The following is a 22,987-nucleotide window of genomic DNA, read 5'->3' as shown; positions in this document are numbered from 1 at the left end:
AACCTTTGTTTCACAAATACAGGAAAAGTAAGGAATGCAGAAATACAAACAATTTCATGTATAACATTTTCATTCCTTGCTTTTAAATGCAATACACTGTGTGAAATAAAAGTATGTTTGCCACAGCTTTGATTTCCCTAGACAGAGTGTCAGCTCCTGGTGGCTTTCCATCTGTCAAGTGAGTGTGGGCCTGTCAAACAACTTGAAAACACTTTTGTCCACTTTCTGGGTGACCACAAACACAGGCATCACACCTGTATTACAAATCATTGGATATACACACAACACTTCCAAGGATTGTGCACACTAGACTCTACATTTCTATCCTACGTGACATCACTGTATCATTTATTGCACATTCACCTAATACTTTAAGCTTCCTACAAAGTTTTGCATAAATCATGAAAATTTTAAAGGAGACCCATTTTCATGGTCTTAAGGTTACAGTACACTGTAAGAGAAAGATAGCGAGACAGCTGAAATGTAGGCACTATCTAAATACACAAACATAGGACAACACATATTGAGAGTACATGGAGGAAAGGAAAGACCTACCAGGTATTATGAAAGTCAAGCACTTCAAGAAGGACATTATCCCTGTCAGTCCAAGGGGTGCCATGCAGTTGTTTCTGTCCTGTGGTAATCCACGTTCTTCTCAATACTTCCCACTTAGGAGGCAGAATTGGCCATTAAAGAAAAAAAGAAGGGATGTCCTGGAGACATGGTACTTTGTTCCATATATTGAAAAGCAGAAGAACTTTTTTCTGAGTCCAACATCCTGCATTCTCCTGGTGAATAGACTCCATGATTCTTTCTCTTGAGTTTCTCCCCAAGCAAAAGAAAGTTGTTTCTTAGGGAAAGAACTGCTTGGGACTCTTATTACCACACTAAAATCGAATAGTCACTGCAGTGTAAGTGTTGTAAATGTCTCCCTTTATGCATAGGGCTTCCTCATTCCTAGTCATGGACCATCTGGTACAGGTATCTTTGTCATTATAATCCAGAGCTTGAAAGCTTCTTTTTTGCAATGTGTATCCGCAGGGTTTGTTGTGCTTAGATGAGTGGAAGACTTTTATTAAGCCATCTCCCTTCCCACATTGATCCCTTTGTGAGGGCTCTTGCACCATTTTCACCCCTTACTTCCCCTGTGAACTCTCTGCTCTTGCTTTTGAGTCTTGAATATTGTCAAGAGGCCACCCTAATTTCCATAATGGAAGTACTTTGTAGTCATATTTCTTTTGAGCTTAAGTTAGTTAAATTGCTGACATTGTCTTGCAACTAATGATAGGGATTAAATTATTGTTTATATAAACTGAGGGGAGTCATAAACATTCATCCCAACACAATGTGAAAACACTCATAGGTGAAAAATATAATTACTTTGTCTATGGAAACAAATAAGATTCACAAGAGTCATACAGGCACATTTATGTAGCATTATAAACAGAATATAAAAGGGGGAAGGGTAATCATTCAGCTTCCTTAAGACTGGTTTGGAAAACTCACCTTGGAACTATTGGGTCACTTTATGGTTTGTAGTTTCAGTCCAATCAAAGCCAGGTGGAGAGGAGGGCAGTTGTTTTTTATTTTTTTAATTTCATGTTAATTCTGGTGACCAAATTTCAAGAAGTCTAGGAAAGGCATGGAATTACACATCTGCAGCACATTTGGTGAGATACCATGCACGTTTAAGTAGAAATCTACAGGTTTCAAAGTTTTTATTTTTCTCATTTTCTAGCATTTGAGTAAGAAGCAAAATTAGACAACGAAAACACTCTCTAGATCTAAGAAGTCAGAAAGCTATGGCTTGTGGGACAAATTCAGCCTTTCATGTGTTTTTATTCTAAGTAAAACTATTATCTGGGCACACATTCACATACATTCATTCACATATTGCAGATGGTGCTCCAGTACTGTAATGGCAAAGTTGAGTAGTTGGATGGACACAGTATGGACTTCAAAGTCTTAGATACACAAGTAAATTTTCTCTGGTCACTTACAGGAAATTTTTGCTGAGTTCTGTTTTGAGCAACTCTTCATTTTATAAATCACCTCCTTTCTTTGTGCCTCAGTTCACTGAGTGTGCAAAAAATGATTGGAACAAAAACCTCTGGATCAATCCAACTCCTGTCACACATGCCTATAAACCTAGCCACTCCAAAGACTGAGTTGTCTGGCTCATGGTTTGAAGCTAGCCTAGGCAGGAAAGTCCATGAGACCCTTATCTCCATTTTAGAAAGCTAGAAGTGGAGGTATGGTTCAAGTGGTAAAGTTCCGGCCTTGAAGGAAAAAGCTAATAGAGACCTCAAAGCCTTGAGTTCAAGCCACAGTACTTTCTCTCTCTCTTCCTGCCGCCTCCACTCTGTCTCTGTCTCTGTCTCTGTCTCTATCTGTCTGTCTCTCTCTCCTCACTCTCTCTCTCTCTCTGTCTCTCTCTCTCTCTCTCTCTCTCTCTCTCACACACACACACACACACACACACACACACACACACACACAAACAAAACACAGAGAACTCTGGATCATTCCAAGTCCTGATATTCTGAGTTTGAGGAAGGTTTTTTTTTTTCTTTTCTTAAAAAAAAAACCTCTTCTAAATTCTCAAACTGTCAAATAAGAAAAGGAGAACAAAACTGCAATATGTTTTCCCTAGCTATGTGCATCTCCTCATCTGGTAGTAATGACAGCTTTTATTGTCAGCACAGTTTTTGTGATTAGACACCTGGATTTTCCCAAGGGCTGGTTGCATGTTGAGTGGGGAAAAAAAATTCTGATCCCTAGGCAAAGAGAAGCAGAGAAGTCTGTGGAAGCTAAGGTGGCTCTGTGTTCACCTGTTTGCTCTGAGGAATTCTCAATCAGCTCTCTACCCACTAGAAATCCGATGTAAACAACGAGATGAGTGCAGGGCATTTGGCAGGAGGCACTGCAGTTGGAGCTCTGCTTCTCTCCGGGTAGTCAGTCTAACAGAGCTTCTCCAGTTCCGTAGCAGAACATAAAATGAAGTGTCTTTTAAATGTTCATCCTGTCTTTCTGAGTTGCCAGCTAGAATAAGTTTACACTGGGCATTCAGGGGCATTGAAAAAGGCATATTACACAAAATCTTTATGTACCATAAAACTCCATTTTCTCTCATTTTTAGACTGTCGTTTTCATAGCTTGCAATTGATAGACATGGAATGGGCTCTACTTGGGGTGATTGGATTTAGGAAGGTCAATTTGGTCCTTTACACTGTATGTCAAAGATAGCTATCAGGAACTCTGTACTTCTGTCCTTACGATAGAATTTATTCAGGTGGTCCAATTATCATGTCATCTGCTAAAATCTTACATAATTCTGCTTCTGTTGTTTGAAGATAAAATAAGCTACAGGAACAATAATGAGATGTATAAGAGAGTAAAATAAACTACAACTTTCTGACTGGAACCTATGCTTTTAGTGACACTATTTTGTCAGTTATGACATTCTTAAATATCCAAGGGCTTCTTTTCCTTTATTATTATTGTTGTTATTCTGGCCCTGGGATTTTTTAATACATTTTTATTATAAAGATACTGTACAAAGGGGTTACAGTTACATGATAAAGGTAATGAGTATACTTCCTATCAAGCATTGTTACCCCCTCTTTGTTTTCCCCTATAATCCCCTCCATTCCCCCTCCCCAACTCCTCCCACCACTAAGCTGTAAAGTTCATTTTCTGCATAGTATCTTGTACATCTCATTGTTACAGTGGTTCAAACTGTATCCTTGTTTCAGGATTTTGCTATTTCCCTTCCCCTCTCCAATTTAGAAAAATGTATATACAAGAGACTGGGCATCAAAATCAAGTACGTGAAAACAGGGGTTCTACCATGGGGGGAGAACATACAAAAGAAACAAAAAATATCACACAGTACATTATAAGTACATTAAAAACAACAGCAACAAAGATAAAATCTCCTGTGTCCCTATCTTGGGGATCATTTCACTTAGCATCATGTTATATGGTCTTGTATACATAGCTTTTGACCCTTTCTGCTTGTCCTAGACATATACTAGTTATTAAAAATAAGGGAAACCATAGGCCCTATGTTTCTTTGGGCCTGGCTTACTTCGCTTAATAAGATTTTCACCAAGTCTTTCCATTTCCTAACAAATAGGGCGGTGTCATTCTTTCTTATGAGGGCATAGAATTCACACACACACACACACACACACACACACACACACACACACACACAAATACACACACATATCACTTTCTTGATCCATCAGGGGCATCTGGGTTGGTTCCATATCTTAACTATGGAGAATAATGCTGCAATAAACATAGTTGTGCTGGTAGCTTTAGTATGGCCTTGTTTGTGATCATTTGGGTAAATGCCCAAAATTGGGATTGCTGGGTCATAGGGGAACCTCCATACTGTTTTCCAAAGCAGTTGAACAAGTTCAAACTCCTACCAACAATGCAGTAAGGTTCCCTTTTGGCCACACCCCCTCCAGCATCTGTTGTTATTAGATTTTTTTGATTATAGCCATTCTAACTGGGGTAAGGTGGAATCTCAATGCTGCAATTTTATGCTAGAGAAGTTGAGCATTTCTTCATATGTCTATTGGCCATTCTTATTTCCTCTTCAGAGAAGTCTCTTTAAATATTTAGCCCACTTACTAATGGAGTGGTTGTTTCTTTGAGGATTTGTTTTGGGAGGAGTTAATTTTTTGTGTTCTAAATATACTTTAGATATGAGACACTTGTCCATTGTATGGCTAGTGAAGATCTTCTCCAGATCTGTAGGCTTTCTGGTGATCCTGCTACCTATGTCTTTTGCCATGCAGAAGCTCTGCAATTTCATGAAATCCAATTTGCCTAACCTTTCTTTGATTTGTTGTGTTTCTGGGTCTTTATTAAGAAAGTTTCAGCCTGTGGCAAGGAGCCCTAGAGTTTCTCCTATTCCTTCCTATAATGTTTTCAGGTTGTCTGCTTTGACTTCAAGGTCCTCAGGCCTGATTTTGTGCCAGAACCAAGCTGTTTTGATTACCATGGCTTTGTAGCAGAGTTTGAAATTTGGCATTGATATTTTTCCAACACTGTTCTTTCTGCTAAGGATTGTTTTTGCTATTCAGGTTCTTTTATTGTTCCATATGATTTTGGGGTTGCTTCTTCTATTTCATTGAAGAGGTTGGGATATTGATAGGTATTACATTGAATTGTAGATAGCCTTTGGCAGTATTGTCATTTTCATGATGTTAATCCTCTCAATTCAGGAGCATGGAAGGTTTTTTCACTTCCTTAGTTCTGCTTTAATTTCCTTTTTCAGGTTTTTAAAGTTTTCATCATAGAAGTTCTTTACTTCTTTAGTTAAATCCTAGGTATTTTATTTTTTTGTGAGGCTATTAAAAAAGGTGTTGCTTTCCTGATTTCAGCTAAGCTGTTCTCGTTATTGGCATACAGAAAAGCCATTGAGTTTTGAGGGTTAATTTTATACCCTGCTACTTTGCCAATGTTTTGAATCAACTCGGGTAACTTGGGAGTGGAGTCCATGGGGTTCTTTAAATACAAAATAATGTCTTCTGCAAAGAGGGAGAATTTTACTTTGTCTTTCCCTATTTGGATCTCTTTTATGTTTGCATCTTGACTTATTGCTGTAGCTAGACATTCTAATACTAAGTTGAAGAGAAGTGGAGAGGGTGGACATCCTTGTCTTGTTCCTGAATTTAGTGGAAATGGCTTTAGCTTTTCCCCATTAAGTATAATGCTGGCTGTAGGTTTGTCATATGCAGCCTTTATTATATTGCGGAATGTTCCATGGATTCCTAGTTTTTCCAGAGCTTTCATCATAAAAGGGTGTTGAATCTTGTCAAATGTGTTTTCTGTTTCTATTGAGATAATCATGTGGTTCTTATCCTTCCCCTTGTTGATGTGATGAAATATGTTGATTGATTTGTGTATATTGAACCAGCTTTGCATCCCTGAAATGAATCCTATTTGATCATGGTGTATGATTTTCTTTAATGAGTTGTTGAAGTCAATTAGCCAAAATCTTGTTGAGAAGTTTTGCATTGATGTTCATCAAAGAAATGGGTCGATAATTCTCTTTCTTTGATGAATCCCTGCCTGGTTTTGTGATGAGGGTTATGATGGCTTCATACAAAGAGTTTGGGCACCAGAATCAAAAAAGTGAAAACAGAAGTTACACTGTGGGGGAAGAACATACAAATGAAAAAAAAACATATAGTATATTATAAATATGTTTAAAAAAAACACTAGCAAGCAAGAAAAAAAACACTTGTGTCCCTATCTTGGGGTTCATTTTACTTAACATCATCTTTTTTTTGCATAAAGGCCATTTATTTTGGAAACAGTCTATCCTGAACCAGCCCACCAATGCCAGACCTTCTTTCTTTCTTTCTTTTATTGTGAAACTACTGTACAGAGGGGTTACAATTACATGGGCAAGGTAATGAGTACATTTCTTATCAAGCATTATTGCCTCCTCCCTTGTTTCCCCTTCCCATCCCTTCCCATTTCTCCCCACACACTTCCCACTTCCCCTCTCCCCACCCCCCTGTCAAAGTTGTAAAGTTCATTTTTCTACATAAAGTCTTGTACATCTCATTGTTGCAATGGGTCCACCTGTATCCCTATTTAAACAGTTTTTAACATCATCTTATATAGTCATATGTATATAGCTTTTGACCCTTTCTGCTTGTCCTAGACATATACTAGTTATTGCAAATAAAGGAAACCATGGGAATTATTTTTCTTTGGGCCTGGCTTACTTCACTTAATATAATTTTTTCAAAGTCTTTCCATTTCCTAACAAATGGTGTGATGTCTCTTTCTGATAGAGGCTTAGAATTCATATATATATATATATATATATATATATATATATATATATATAATTTTTATAATTTGGGGAGGGGGAGGGAAATTTTAAAAATGCTTAAATAAGGATACAGGTTGACCCATTGTAACAATGAGATGTACAAGACACTATGTTGAAAACAAACTTTACAATGTTGGAAGGGGAGGGAGGAGTTGGGGAGTTGGGGAGGGAAGGGATGGTAGGGGAAAAACAAAGAGGAGGTAACAATGATCAATAGGAAATGTACTAATTACCTTTTACTCATATAACTGTAACCCCTCTGTACAGTATTTTTACAATTATAAAAAAGATTAAAAAAAGAGAAAGATTTTGGTAGTGAACTTTCACTTTCAATTTCATTGATGAGTTGGAGGAGTATTGATGTGAGTTCTGCTTTCAAGGCCTCATAGAATTCAGCTGTAAATCCATCTGATCTTGGGCTTTTCTTGGCTGGTAGGTTTCTTATTGCTATTTCTATTTCAATGCTTGATCTGGGTCTGTTAAGTTGGTTTAAATCATCTTGGTTTAGTTTGGGCATGTCAAATTTGCTAGAAATTTGTCCATTTCTTTCAGATCCTCAAACTTATTAGCATAAAGGTTTGAGAAGTATTCCCTTATAATGTTCTGAGCTTTGGTTGTTTCTGTGGTGATGTTTCCATTCTCATCTCTGAGTTTCAGTGTTTTCTCTTCTTTTTCTGGTAAGATTTGCTAAGGGTCTGTCAATTTTGTTGATTTTTTCAAAGAACAAACTCTTTGGATTTTTTTGAGTCTTTCTATGTGGTTTTGTTTTTACTCTAATTCATTTAATTCTGATTTAATTTTAATTATTTGTTTCCATCTACTAGATTGGGGTTTAGCTTGTTGCTCTTTTCCAAGGAGCTTCAGGTGCATTAAATTGTTGATTTGAGATCTCTCCAATTTGTTGATGTAGGAACTCAACTATAAACTTGCCTCTGAGTACTGCCTTTGCTGTGTCCCAGAGGAGCTGGTAATTTGTGTGTTCATTTTTGTTGAAATATCATGAACATTTGAATTTCCTTTCTAATCTCTTCCATGACCCACTGGTGGTTCAACTGTGTGTTGTTCAGCTTCCATGTGTTACAGGACTTCTTTGGTGGCTTTTGGTGTTGAATTCTAATTTTATTCCCTTGTGGTCTGAGGGAATGCAGGGCATAATTTCAATGTTTCTGAATTTAGGCAAGTTTCTTTGTGACCTAAAATGTGGTCTATTTTGGAGAATATTCCGTGTACTGCTGAGAAGAACATGTATTCTGATGCTGCTGGGTGAAATATTCGGTAGATGTCTGTTAAGTTTAGTTGATTTATGCAGTTGTTCACATCTGCGGTCTCTGTTCAGTTTTTGCTGGGTTGATCTATTCAGCGGGGGTAGTGGCGTGTTAAAGTCCCCAACAATTGATGTCTTTGGATCTAGGTGAGATTTGAGGGAAAGTAGTGTTTCTTGGATAAATTTGGATGCTCCATTATTTGGTGAATAGATATTTAGAATTGTAATATCCTCCTGAAGTAGAGATCCCTTAATTAGTATGTAATGACCTCCTTTATCTGTTCTCAGTAATTTTAATTTGAAGTCTATTTTCTCTGATATTAGGATTGCAACTCCTGCCTATTTATTGGGCTGTTTGCTTGGTAGATGTTATTCCAGCCTTTCACTTTCAGAATATGTTTGTTTTTGTGGGCAAGGTGTGTCTCTTGAAGGCAGAAGATAGAAGGATCTTGCTTTCTGATCCAACTAGACAGTCTGTCACTTAATTGGAGAGTTAATATTGAGAGTTAGGACTCAGACATTTTGGTTGTTCCTGCCATGTTATCCACCTTCTTGGGAGTTGTGCCAACTGGGTTCTTCCTATAATTCTTGGATTCTCTGATTTGGGGCTGTTTCTTTGCCTTTATCATGCTCATGTTGGTTTTCTATGTGTAGGACATCTTTAAGTATTTTTTGTAGGGTTGGTTTGATAGAAATAAATTGTTTCAATTTTTCTTTGCTGTGGAAGGTTTTTCTTTGACCTATTATGAAGGAGAGTTTAGCTTTAAGGATCCTTTCCCTGGTCTGAATTGATCCTGTGCAGATTACAGTGTGACTGTGGGATGTCCTGTTCTGGTCTGGTCTATTTGTGGTTCTAAAGGTTTCTTGTATTTGAATAGGCCTATCTTTTTGCATATTTAGGAAGTTCTCTGGTAGGATCCTGTTAAATAAATGTCCTACACCTTTCACTTCTCTCTCTAGGACCTCCTCTATACCCATTAACCTTAAATTAGGACTCCTGATGGTGTCTTCTAAATGTAGAATAGATCTATAATTTTCTTGGATTTGTCTTGAATACTTGTGTGTTCTTTCTCTATAAGTCTAGGCTGTCTTCAATCCTAGAGATTCGATATGATGTATGGTCTAACCTACTGTCAAGACTTTCTACTTTTTTTTTTCCTTTCCTTCTAACTGATCAGATTTGATGGCTTCATGTTCCTTTTTTGGAGCTTTGTTTTTGATCTTGTATGAGTTTTTAGTGTTCATTCTCAAATCCTTTAGTTCTTCAGTTATAGTTTTATTGGACTTCCTTTCCTTTTGTTGGGCTTCAATCAGTATTCCCGTTGTGGCTTCCATGAATTCCTCCAGCTTTCTGTTTGTAGATTTCATGAATGCCTCTATTAATCTTTGTTTATTTTCATCCCACTCATGCAATTCCTTTATTAATCTTTGATTAAGCTCCTCATGCTCATGAAATTCCTGTATTAATCTTTGGTTAGCCTCATCATGCTCACAGATTTCCCTATCATGCTTACACTGAGTCCTTTGAAGGCTTTTTCAGTCTTTACATTCATCATGTTTACCAGTAGAGTTTGTAGAGCATTTTGGGAACTCTCCTCTGGATTATTCATTAACTATTCTGTTGCCTGATTATCATGAGTGTGAGTTGAGATACCTGGAGTTGCCATTTTTCTTGTGTTTCTCCAGCTTGTTCTATCCATTTGGGTATGAAAGCAAAACCAATTCCATGGTAGAACACTATTTTAAGGCAAGCTCTGTCTGCACAGATTGTTTGACACAGTCAAAATGAGTACATGTACCATCTAGTTCAACAGATACAATCTAGTTTAACAACAAACAACTAGGGATCAATGGACTGAGAAAATCAAAGAAGGAGTCAGCAAACCAGAAATTAATAGGTTTAGGGAGAATTGTGAGGAGAATATAAGATTAGAGGAATGTGGAGAGGGAAAAGGAGAGGGGGAATATAACCAAGACCTAAATGCAGAGAGAGGAAAAGGACAGAAGGAAAGAAGAAGAGAGATAAAGAATAAGGAAAAGTGAAAATAAAAAATTTAAAAATGAAACACAAAAGTTAGATAAATATAAAGAAATAACACTACAATTAAGGGAGTTAAGGCTGAGAATTTTTGAATTAAGTAATCGATATCTGAATTAAGTATGTACACAATGAAGGATAAGGTCTAATAATCAAAGACAGACATATATCTGGGGATGAACACAACATCAATTAATTAAAGCAAAAAAATAGAAAGGACCCAAAAGGAAAAGAGTGAAAAGAGAATTTAAAAAAAAAACAACAACCTAAAATCAAAATGATGAAAAAAATAGAAAACAATTTTTAAAAAAGATTTTTTAAAAATTAGGTAGAAAAAAGAGTTCTTCGATTTTTTTTGGGGGGGGGGGGGAGAAAGGGGGATCTTGTGTCTCCCCTTGTTCTTAACCAGTCTCTTGGCGGAGTCTTTGGTTTGCTTGTGATGCTTGTTTTCCTGTGGCTTGATTGGTTTCTTAAGTCAGTATGAACAGGCATAATAAAGCTCTGTCTTACCAGGGACTTTATGACCCTCTTCCCAGGTTAGTTCTGTGGGAGGGTGATCTGCTTTGAGTATTACAAAAAAGGAAGATGGCTGTTTCCTCTAGCTTGGAGTTGCTGTGTTGGGGCTAGGTTGTGGGTAGAGTTGAGGCCTGTCAGCAATCAGTAGCTTTTCCCTGAAGGGCTAGCTCAACAACCCAGCCTGTAGCCATCCCCAAGATTTATGTTTACTGAGTTTCCAATTGTTTTTCTTTTACCCTTCCTGCAGATGGGTCTGCTGCCTGTGCTACAGTGGGATGGGGCAGCCTTTGGCTCTATTTACCCAATGAAGAAAGTCACTGTTCTGTGGGAGTAGCTTCCTCAGCCTGAGAAGGGCAACTTTCCCCTGATGTGGAGCTCCTATTGTCTTTTTTAAGGCCTGAGTTACAGGCTAGCTGCTCTGGCAGGGTCTTTGTCAGGATCAAACATGGAATTCTTCTCCTGTGGTGGGGGAGGGGCTACCTTCCCACTGCTGCTCCATGAAAAGGAGTAAGGATTTCTTGTGTGGTACTCACACCTTTCCCTTGGTTTCTGGGCCATCCACAGTCTGCTGCTGTCTGTGATCAGCAGGATAAAGATTTCCACTCCTTGTCAGTTCTTGCTGGAAGTGAGTAGAATCCCCTTGCACACTTCCTCTGATGCCTTTGTCCCAGGCTCTCTCTGTTGATATGGTGGCCATGGCACTGCCACTGCCACTGCTGTGGACACCAAGAAATGCTCAAATCTGTCTCCTTAACCAAGCTACCTGAATTTTTCCTCTCTGGCCAAACTCTCTGTGTTACGATGGCACACTTGGTATGACTCTCTAGCCTTGGACTTTTCACTGGAACACTAAAATTGGTTTCTACAAGAGAGCTTGTTTAGCCCCCCAGCTTCTCTTCCACCATCTTCTTCCATACTCTCCTGGTCTTGGGGTTTGAACTCAGGGCCTGGGCCCTCTCCCTGGTTTGTTTGTTTGTTTGTTGGCTCAAGGATAGCATTCTACACCTGAGCCATTGCTTTACCTCTGGTTTTTTGGTAGTTAATTGGAGATAAGAATCTCACAGACTCCTGCCCTGGCTGGCTTTGAACCCCAATCCTCAGATCTCAGACTCCTGAGTAGCTAGGATTACAGGTGTGAACCACCAGTGCCCAGGTTTTTTTCTTCTTCTTTTCAATGATGTTTTTAAGCTGATACTTCAATCAAATATTCTTTACAGGAATATGTGTGCATGAATGTGTGTGTGTGTGTGTGTGTGTGTGTGTGTGTGTGTGTGTGTGTGTGTGTGTGTGTGTGTGTTCACATGCTCAAGTGCATGCAAGACAGAACATATGACGGGACAACATAATGGAATAGCAGATATACTCAACACAACACAATTTCTGTATCTGGATAATTTAGATAAATAAGCAGATATGTATAGAAAAAAGAATGTAAGATAGATAGATATAGAAAAAAGATAGATAAAAAGATGAAATCGTTTGCTTGTTTAGACAAAAGACGATCTGCTTAGTGTTCAATGTATTATTTTGCTCTAATTCAATTAGAAGATATAAACAATGCTGTCAATAGCACCAGAAGCTAATGACAGTGAACAGGGATTTCTCTGTCCTGTGGAAATATTTGGGAAATTAATGAAGTCTCCTGAGTATATTTCAGTTGAAAGAAGTTGCAATAGCTACAACCAAAGAAGGTATAGATACTGTATGCTCTACAACATCTTAGTCCCAAACAATGATAAATTGTCTTATGTCCCAGAAGACATTCGAGTACCTGAAGAAAATGTTTTATTTGTCTGAATCTGCAAACTCCATTTTGCATGTTAACACAAAGCATCTCTTACAAACTTTTAACATGCTCTCTTCTTGAGCAAGCAAAAACTGTGTAAATCAAGAGATAGTGGCATTTTATTTTGTTCTAAACTTTTTCAAGTGTTTCTCACTATTTTGAAAAAATCACACCACTGAGAGCAAAGCCATTCATGGATTTTGAAATCTCCACTACAGTGCAGTGGTATTAGTTTATTAGCTTTCAGTCCAGCATCTAAGTTCCTCATTTTTTTCTTTTGCTATGTCATTCCAATGAATTACATGTTAAAATATATATTGATTTTATTATAAATTGTGTTCCTGGCATTCTTCTTTATATTGAAATATTTTATTCATTACATTGATATTCTTTTTGGAGTTAAGTATTTTAAGCTACCAGTCAGTGGTTTTTATCAATGAACAATTATACAGGAAACATATTTTTTTAATCTGGTTTCTTGGCCTCATCAGACCTAAAAATCACTTGACTGACTTCAGATCTCCTTGTCTGCCCTGCTTTCACTCCTTAGATTTATCCTTGGCAACCTAGAAGAGAATAGCTTTCCAAGGTCTTCAATAAGTTCTTCCCATATGTGTGGTGCACATACATAATTCCAGCATTGAGAGGAAGAGGAAGGAGGATAGAGCATCTGATGCCAGCCCGGGCTACACAAAAAGATCCTGTCTCATAAACAAAAGTTGTTTCTTGGTTCCTTTTCTATTTGTTCCTGAAGTCCCTTAGCTCCTCTGTCAGTTCCAGGTCTGGATATCTCTTTTATTTATCCTATGCTATAAATTCCTCTTCAACTACAGAGTTTCAAGTGCAGAGGTTTGTGTCATAGCTAGACTAAGGTATCTTAACAATGCTCTGGGGAGACACTTGTTGCAAGTTCATTTGCAAGCTAAGAGAATTTATCAAATCCTCTTTATACACAAAGCCTAGCTTCAAAACCAATACCTTTTTTTTTTTTTTTGGGCTGGTCGTGGGGCTTGAACTCTGGGACTGGGTGCTGTCCCTCAACTCTTCAGCTCAAGGTGAACACTTTACCACTTGAGCCACAGCCCCACTTCTGGTTTTCTCATGGCTAATTGGAGATAAGAGTCTCACAGACTTTGCTGCTCAGGCTGTCTTTGAACTGTGATCCTCAGATCTCAGCCTCCTGAGTAGCTAGGATTACAAGTGTGAGCCACTGGTGCCTGGCTAAAACCAATATCTTATACATATTCTCTCTAGCCTAGAATGTTGAGTCTTGTGGTTATAATTTTGAACAGGATAACTAAAAAATAAAATGAGAGCTTCATTGCTATGTATATAAGCCAGGTTGCAAATATGGTTTAATCTACCTTATTTTCCCCAACTGAGAACTAAAACAATGAATATATTTTAATTCATAAAGGGATGAGCACATTTGGTATCATCTAGACTTTGGCATATAGAGGCAAGTGTAATGAATTTTTCTAATTCATCTGTTAACTGTCATAAATCCAGTATTATTCTGAAGTATGTCACTATGATGTCACAGGTTCTTCTAGTATTTCCTGATACTTTGAGTCATATACCTTTTCCTCCTGTGATACCAAAACCTCTCACCATGGATATATATATATTTTTTCATTTTCCTAGTACCTGCAGAACACTAACTGGTTGCATCCTTCAACCTCTGGCTAAACTTCTCCAGCAAATTCCTCTCCTATCCAAACACAAAGGTTCTGTGCTCATCCAGGAACCTGACTAAGCTGCTGGATCCCACTGCCCCTTCTCTTCAAGCCCAATGTATGTGTGTAGGGTACACCTATACAGAGAACATATGGAGAAACATAAATAGTGGAGGACGTAAAGACATGATCCCTGTCTTTTTCATTTTTATCCAAGTATCTATATCCTTTCAAATTAAACAAAAAAAACCTATGTCAGTATATTTACATACCAGTGATCTATTTTTTGAAAAGAGAAAGGAAAAGAGTCTTAACTAGAGTGTGGTTTGGGGCTAAAGGTTATTTTGTGGATGTTCGTTCTTTTGCTTGGATAGCAGGACATAGTCTTCTATACTGTCATCTTTAGTTTATCTTGTCTTTTGCTTTTCTTGTAGCTCAACAGAATTCACCAAAAATCCATGAAGGCTGGTGGGCATACAAGGAGGTGGTCCAGGGGAGCTTTGTTCCAGGTAAGCACACACTTATTCTTACTTATTTTATTTTGGTGTTTTTAACAGATGGATTTTGTCCTTAAACTTTTGTAAAGGTGGTGGAAATGCCAACTATTTTTTGACCATTACCTATTATACACATGCATCGAATTATCACATGAGGGCACCCATATAATCTGTAAACATTTAGGCAATAATTTTGAAATCAAAAAGCAGTATGTGAATGAAAACTAGTGTTCATATAGAAATTTACATCTGGTAAAAGGGTGTGAAATGCATTCTGAAAAGCAAGACAGTCTAATTTATGTGTTGGAGGAATACTCCAATAAGAGCACATTTATTAAGGGCATTATAACTTAACCAGGATAGGTTTTTATTTCCCTCTGAGCCCATAATCCAAGGTCCTCCCATATATTAGGAAGAGGGATATGGAGGACTGAAGGCTGAAGCCCTGCATGCCCTCATTTTGTTAGGTCAGGAAGGACCATTTCTTAGCATTAATGAAATGCAGAAACATGAAAAGATTAACCATGGCAACAAAGCTTGCTGGGATATATATTGTCACCAACGCCATGTCAGTAGCATCCATAGTCAGAACTCAACACACTGAGCCAAACACAAAGAAGAAATAACCAGTGAAATGGATAATGTCCGACTGGGAACAGAGGACCAAAGCTAGACAGGAGCCTAAGACCTACCATGACTTTAGAAGCGAGTGGACAGAGTTTGTCTTCTCCTACATCTATTGTTTGCATATATGGTTCTCATCCTCCTGCCACTACAGAACTGAGAGAGGCAAGGGGAAAAGCAAGAGTAGGAGAGGAAAGATGGGGGAAGGTAGGTTAAAGTATTTCAAAAGTACTTTGAACTAATTAGACGTGAAAGAGTCAGAAAGATCTCAAGAGGGGTAAGTGTGTGGTCCCCACTCAGACAAAGCATGAAGAACTAGAAGTTTTAGTTGATGTTTCTGTATGCGGTTCCCACGTGCCATGTCTTCTTTGTCTTTCTTGCTTGTTCTTTTATGGCATTCACTTACATGAACTGCGATAAGATACGAAGGTTACCAAACTTGTCTTGTCTCCTTTGTATTATGGGGCAATCAGAGCTATTCTTGGGACATTCCAGTAGGAAGAAGCCAAGCATGGTGGGGAGTGGGGGAGTACGTGACTCAGGAGACAGCCAGATGGCTTCCAGCTAGCCTCAGAGTCTGACATCATTCACTTGATAAATTTACTGTGGCACATCTATTCTTCAGCCCAGTGTACCCAGTGTACTGGACTTGATTAATTCATCCAGAAACGGCCAGATTTCAAATGAATAAAAGTCATCACAATATAACTCACACAAGCTATTTTCATATAAAATTATGTCAATAAGTGGCATTTGATATTTATTTTTAACTGGTTTGCATTCATTATACAGGGGAGATTTCATTCTTACATTCCCACATAGGTTTTCTACTATATGCAAATCATTTCCACATGCTCCATTACATAGCTTGCCACTCTGACATTTGAACTTCTGAATGGAGCCATTCCTTTCCTTTATGTTCTTTCCTTTTCTTTTCTTTCCACATTTGATTACCATCAATTGTCTAAACACTTTGGCATGTTGATATATGCATACAATGTACCTTGATTATGCTCACCCCTTTGTCATCTCCAACACCAGGAGAGATCCTATTCTAATAGATAGTTTGTACATTTTTTCTAATGAATTTGCTTGTTCCTGTTCAAGATGTACCAGAAATTACAGTTATAGTCATGTTCTTGTCCTTGTGACTGCCAAATCTGAGCAGCAAAGGGCATTCCCTCTGGGATACAGTAACTTTTCTGAAATTATTTCTACCCCTACAGGAATATCCTCTGTGATACTTGGAAAGACTGTGGATAGCAGTGATGGTCACTGCAAGATTTCTCTTTTCTAATCCACATTGTTTAATGTTGTCATATTCTTTCCTTACATATGTTCAAGGGCTTATTTTGAGTTGCTTGTTGCTTCCAAGACAACCACAGGAAAGGGTTCTATCCATAGCGTCTTTCCTTTGGATGTTTATTTAAGGGTTTAACTTTTCCTTAAACTGAGGCCCAGATGGTGTAACACTTGTGAATCAATGACTTCAACCAAACTTATAGTGGATAGAAACATGTGAGTTCTATATCAATGGCAAAGAAAATGTTAATCTGGCACCAGAATATCCCACCTGGGTCATTTTAATGGCATTTATGGAGTACCTGTGTAGCAGAACACCATGTTTGAAGTTAACAAAAAGGTAACTCGTCTATGTATTTACTAAAAGTGAATGCTCATTGACCCATAACCTAGGCTTACAGTGGTTCAAACACATAAAATATCATGATACTGACTGACTATTTGATGTTTAACAGGTGATTTGTTTACCTGCTCAAATATAAAGCTCCGTCAACCATGTCTGTATTGCAGGTGCCACCCACATTTTGTTTGTTCATTCACAACAAAGCTGTGTATTCAGGAAGGGACCACTTCCGGGACCCATAGCATCACTCTTGGCTAATATCTGTACCAGCCTTGATTAGTTCCTTTATTTTCTTGTCAGTGATTGTTTGAGGCATTGGACTAGCTAGTTTCACTTGTATTCGTTAGACCCTATTACCTACATGTTTGATCGAATATATGGATGCTGATATGAAAGTTATTTTTTTAGATGGAAGTACCATTTAAATAAGTCAGTCTCCAAAATCATGTGAATCCATTTCTCAGATATCTCTTTCTGCCTTTCTTCCTCTCCTCTTCTTGTCTCCTTTTCCAATCCATTCCATTGATTTTATTTCTCTAAAGAACTAAGACACTAATACAGACATGAGCACATGATGAGCAGTTCTATGTGTAGCATATTACAAAAGGAAGTGTGATGAAAAAAACTAAGGACAAAAGGCACACTAAAGATGACAGAGTGGAAAGTTTAAAAAGAACCTATGTCAGTTAGAGCCCACTTGAGAGTTGCATTAACCATAGAAGTGCCTCACCTCTGATTTTATTCAGTGGAATTATAGACTTATTGTTTGAACTACTTCATGTCAGGCTTTTTGCCACTTTCAATCCAAAGAATTATTCAGAATTCAAGGCTGAAGGAGGAAAGGAAGTTAGAGCTGACTGACTACTCAACGTGCAGAAGGAGAAGGAGGAGAAGAATATAAGACAGCACAGGCAAAGAAGAGTGAACACACACACAATGTCTCTGGGGAATGATGAGTACTCATGCCTGCCTTTAGGGCAGAGCATAAGATGGAATATGACATACTAGCAGGTGAGTAAGGTTGGTAGAGGCCAGATTATGAAAACTTTTGTATTCAATATTCAGGAGTTTAAACACAATCTCTTTTTTAAAAAATAGAGAAAGACATTCTAAACTTGGGAAAAACACCATCAACTGGATGTTTGAGAAATGGAAGTAAGCTCATCATGGTATTCCATAGACAGTAACAGAGGCAGAAAAATCAATGAAGTGTTTTCTACTTTTTAATTGTCCAGGCAAGGATGACAAACTTCTAAATTAAGACAATAAAACTAAGAATATTGGTTTTATAATCATGTTGCTGAAGGATTAGCATCAAGTCTATTCAGTAGCAGTTGAAGTGTATCTATAGAACTAACAAATAGTATGTATACTAAATATATATATATATCATATATATGACACATTTATAATTTAACATAAATATAGACATACATTTAACACATTTTAGGAAAACTTACAATAAATATTGTGTATTAGCATTCTGCTTATCCAAAAGAGTAGGAAATTGAGTGTTGGAAAAGACACTGGTTTTGCAAAATGAAATGACCTCTAACTTCTGGGAGCCTACTATCTAGTGAGAGAGTCAGTTAAAATAATCACCAGTCCTTGCTCACTCCTGTGCTTGCAGAAACAGATGAAGTGGTATTTTAGAAAAAGGCAGCAAGATTGGAAAAGGCCTGGAAGGGCATGGCTTATGGTAGCAAGAACTGCTCAGAGTTAAGGCAAAGGGCATATGAATAAGGACCTGATGGTAGCTTCTACCTTAAAGGTACTGAGGAGGGTCTGCAGGGACTGGAACCATTGTACTGTTCATGCGTGCAAAGACAGTGGTGTGAGTTAAGAAAGGAATAATGAAGACTCTGGGAAAGATACAGCTTTTAGGGATAGAGAGACTTCCTTCCTTTCCCTCTGACTCTTGAGGAGGTAGCTCAGGCCTTGCATGCTGCATGGACTCAATGTTGGCTAAGTTGACATAGGTCAGAGAGACATGAAATATACATATATATACATCGATTAAGAAAGAAAGTGACAGAAAGAAAGTTCTGACTCTGGAGACAGCTGTCACTCAGCACTTGAAGTAATAGATATAATAACTATAATGATAAAAAAATACAGCTGCACAAGTTGCAGTGCAATCTACAGAAAGAAGGTATTGTGTTTTGAGTTCCAGCAGAAATAATCTGGAGATCCAGAAGGTTCTTCCTGGGAAACCATAGGAAGCTAAGTTTGAAGGTTAGAAGGTATACTACCAATATACTAGTAATTAGATAAATAGAATCGTTCCAAGTAGAAAAATGATCCTGAATCATAGCTCAGAGGCAAACACGGGCATGACATATGCAAGAAATAGAAAAAGAAGATCTCTGTGACCAGAAGAGAAAGTGGTAGAGGGCAGGTGGTTCAAGGAAGGAAGTAGTTAGGGCCCAGCTCTTGGGACATCTGGAGATCCTCATTTAGTATTGAACAGCAATATTGGAAATACTCAGTAGGCAGTTACAAGCAAGTACTACTGTTCAATGGATCTCAATGAATCACCAAAGTCTAACAAAGTGAATCCTCAGCCATCAAAATGATTAATAAAGGTGCTTGCAATTGCCATCTGTGATAAGGACTGGAATTAAGAGGCTGCCTTGGTTCACCACAGCATCCTCTAATGATCTCCTTAAAAACTAGAAATGGTTCACCTAGGCTAGTAAATTCTCCCAATATACTATTTATTTCCCATCCCATCCTTCTTAGGTTTTTTTTTTTAATCTCAAGAATATTGGATGAGGTAGGTAATTATACTCAACCACCTATGGTTTCACACTACTACCTAATGAACTGTGTTTTTCTAAATGACTTTGTTTAAAAGTGCTTCATTGGTAATGCATATAAGAGCGCTTCGCTTTCAAACAATTCTATTGAAAGGAAAAATGGTGGAATGATAGGGATTCTTGTGGACTTAGGATGGCATCCTTGGGATCACAAATGCCCCCTGATTCCTCCACAGGATAAATGTGCTTATAATGGTTCCCTATTGCTGCATAACAGTAACCACTTACTTAGTTGATTCTAATGATGCATATTCATTATCTAATGGTTTTCTTGGGTCCAAACTCTGAACCTGGCTTACTTGTATCCCCTCTGAGGACTCTCATAGGCTGAAAAAAGTGTCAGTCTGGTAGCATCATGCTCATCTGGAGCTAAGTTCATATGAGTCCTTATCCGAATTCCAGTCCTTTCTAGTTTCAGCCATTCCTTCTAGATTATCCATATGAACTGAATACAGTGCACCAATGTGGCTATTTCCTTCTTTGAGGCTAGTAAGAAAATACCTCTCTTCTTTGAAACTTCCCCTACTGGGATTTATCCGTAGTGGAGCACAGGTAAATAGTGGTACAGATTTAGAACACAGGCTATATGCGTTGATAGATTATCTTTTTAGCTCCAAAAATCCATCTTGATACTTAACTTTGTGTCACCAGTTTCTGACACTAATCAAGAAGCAGTGTGCACATAAATGGACATGTTAAATTGAAATCTCTTTACATACTTACTTGAAAATAATTTTTAAGCATATGTTAACCTTTCTCTTTGGGGGTAGAATTTTGTTTTAATTTCTTTTCAGTATAGCACTTGACATTTTTAAAAGTCCTGTGGCATATCGTCTAGTCAAGGAAATAATTCTCTCTGTATAATAGGTCAGTATATACAAGAACTGAGTCCTTGTTAAACCACAATATTTTCTTGATCATGCAGTTAGACGGTATGCACACAAATATTCTATCCACTTCTTGTATTGTTTTATCAGTCTTGTTCCTCCTTTGGATCATGAAATCAGCAAGGTGAATTGTAAAGTCCTCAAGTGCTCACTGGCTTGGCTTCTCACTAATAAAATATGAAAATTAGACAAGTCACTTGGTTTCCCAGAATCCTGATTTCCTCACAAATAAAAACCAGGCCATTGAACTCCACCATTTTTCCAAAATCCATTTACATTCCAATATTCTCTGAGAGTTCACTAATGTGATCTAAGATTGGTTTGCAATACATTAGCAGCTTTAAGAAATAGAATATTGATTTCATTCGCAGGATAATTTTATGTTTTCGGTGTTGGTGTTTGAAAGTGGAGTCAGGAATGTAAGTATCTCTCTCTCTTTTTCTGATCTTTCACCACTCAGAGGAAATAAGAATTGTCCATGTGGGAGGATGAAGTTACAGTGACTCACCCCTAATTCCAAATACTTTTGGTAGTTTCTCTTTAACTTAGAAATTGAATGAATACTATTCAGAACTTACCCTGAATGTGATATGTGTCAGACACCTCACCTGGACATACAAATAGAAATAAACTTTTGCTCGTAGAGTTCACTTTTGCATTCAGAAACATTTATGCAAATCAGAGGGTATAATTTAGCCTGGTAAGCTATGAGAGGCAGATGTGGTGAGATCTATCAGATACGCAAAGGAGAAAGCAGCTACTTTTGAGAAGGTTTCTCAGGTAAACATTTCTCTTGAGATAGGACTTAAAAGATGTGAAGGCATCTGCCAGGTAGAAAAGACAGAAAAGAGCTTTGCCAGTGGATTAAACATAATGGTATCTGAAGTACTACTCATTCACAGAAGGTAAACTTCTTGAAAGGTATAAGCTCTTCTATTTATCATGTCATTATGACAGTCCCTATTCCTATCACCCTTCACTGCACAATAATAGAAAGTGCCCTGAACTCTACAATCATGCTGAATGCACCCCATCCAGCACTAACTTTGGAAATCACCTTAACATCTCGGAACCTCCCTTTACTTGTTTGTAAGATGAAGATTGTAAGATCCAAGTTTCATATTTTGGGGCATAATTACAAACTTTGAAAATATATAAAACCTCCACGATGCATGCTGGTGCATCAATGAGGAGGATAAGTCAGGAGGAACATGAGTTTGAAACCCGCTTCTAGGCTACACCTTTTGCTGGGCAATAGTGACCCAGGTCTATAATCCTAGCTACTCAGGAGGCTGAAATCTAAGTGTTAAAGTACAAAATCAGCCCAGACAGAAAAGTCCCTAAGACTTATCTCTAATGAACCAGTCGAAAGCAGAAGAGAAGGCTTGGCACAGGTGGTAGAGTACTAGCCTTGCATAAAAACAACAGGAAGAAAGGCTGAAAGGGTGAAAGGCTCTGACTTCAATCCTCAGTACTAGCAAAAGAGAAAGAGAGAGGGAGAGAAAGAGTATACAAGGACACAACAGTTTTACTGTTGTTGTTTCCATAATTTTTCATAAGATTATTTAAGCTTGCAAGGAAGGGAGGGAGCCGCTCTGTGTTACCTTGGGGTTCCCAGTACATCTTTCCCAACCAGGGAGAAACTGTTAGCTTTTTGACTACCTGTAAACAATATAGCACAATGTCAACAAAGACTCAACTTTAGTACAAGTATACATACACCTGCACACACAGTTTAGCACAGACAGAGGTTGATTCAGATCAGGCTACAGTCATCTGTAGGATGGCTTTTGTACCTACCCTCAGAGAAACTTGGCTTTTCTGGAATAACACATCAATCCCTAGTCAATCACAGAGGTGGCAATCTCTGTCACCCACTGGGGATATTGGAGCTTCAGCATCCATCCAAGCAGATGGGCCCAAGAAGACACAAGGCAAGCAGTCTGCACTGGACGGAAGCAATGAAATGTTACATGGTTTCTAGAGAATTCAAGAGAAGTAAGGAAACCCACCACAATTTTGATCCACTTTTTTTTTCATTAGTTCCATATCCTGGAAATTCTAAAATGACTGATGATAAACACTCCTACTCTCCAAAAGTTATGTTGTTGTTGTTCTTGTTGGTCAAAGCCCTAAACACTTGTTACAGGTCATGTCGAGTTTAAATAATATGTTTAAGCTTCAAGTCAACACATTTTTTTGTGTTTCATTTATTTTTTATCTTAAGTAAGTAGTTAAGCAAAGGGGTTTTAATTCAACGTATCAGCTGAGGAGTACAGTGAATCTTGATCACTGTCACCCTCCCATCATTCACAACTCTGTCACCCCAATGATTACCTCATTACCCGGCTCCATTTTTACATGTAT

The 22,987-nt window shown here is 37.9% G+C and overlaps 1 protein-coding gene across 1 annotated transcript in view; it reads left to right on the top strand.

Annotated features, from left to right (window-relative positions):
* Ca10 (carbonic anhydrase 10) overlaps positions 1 to 22,987 on the top strand; it is a 454,098-nt gene that overhangs the window by 71,362 nt on the left and 359,749 nt on the right. Inside the window, exon 2 of the mRNA XM_042674000.1 lies at positions 14,583 to 14,657. Within this exon, the coding sequence (XP_042529934.1) occupies positions 14,583 to 14,657 (75 nt within the window). The remainder of the gene's footprint in view (positions 1 to 14,582; positions 14,658 to 22,987) is intronic.

The sequence above is a fragment of the Dipodomys spectabilis genome, unplaced genomic scaffold (assembly GCF_019054845.1).
Source record: "Dipodomys spectabilis isolate Male_0828 unplaced genomic scaffold, ASM1905484v1 ptg000018l, whole genome shotgun sequence".
Classification (NCBI taxonomy): domain Eukaryota; kingdom Metazoa; phylum Chordata; class Mammalia; order Rodentia; family Heteromyidae; genus Dipodomys; species Dipodomys spectabilis.
This window is presented reverse-complemented; position numbering and strand designations above follow the sequence as displayed.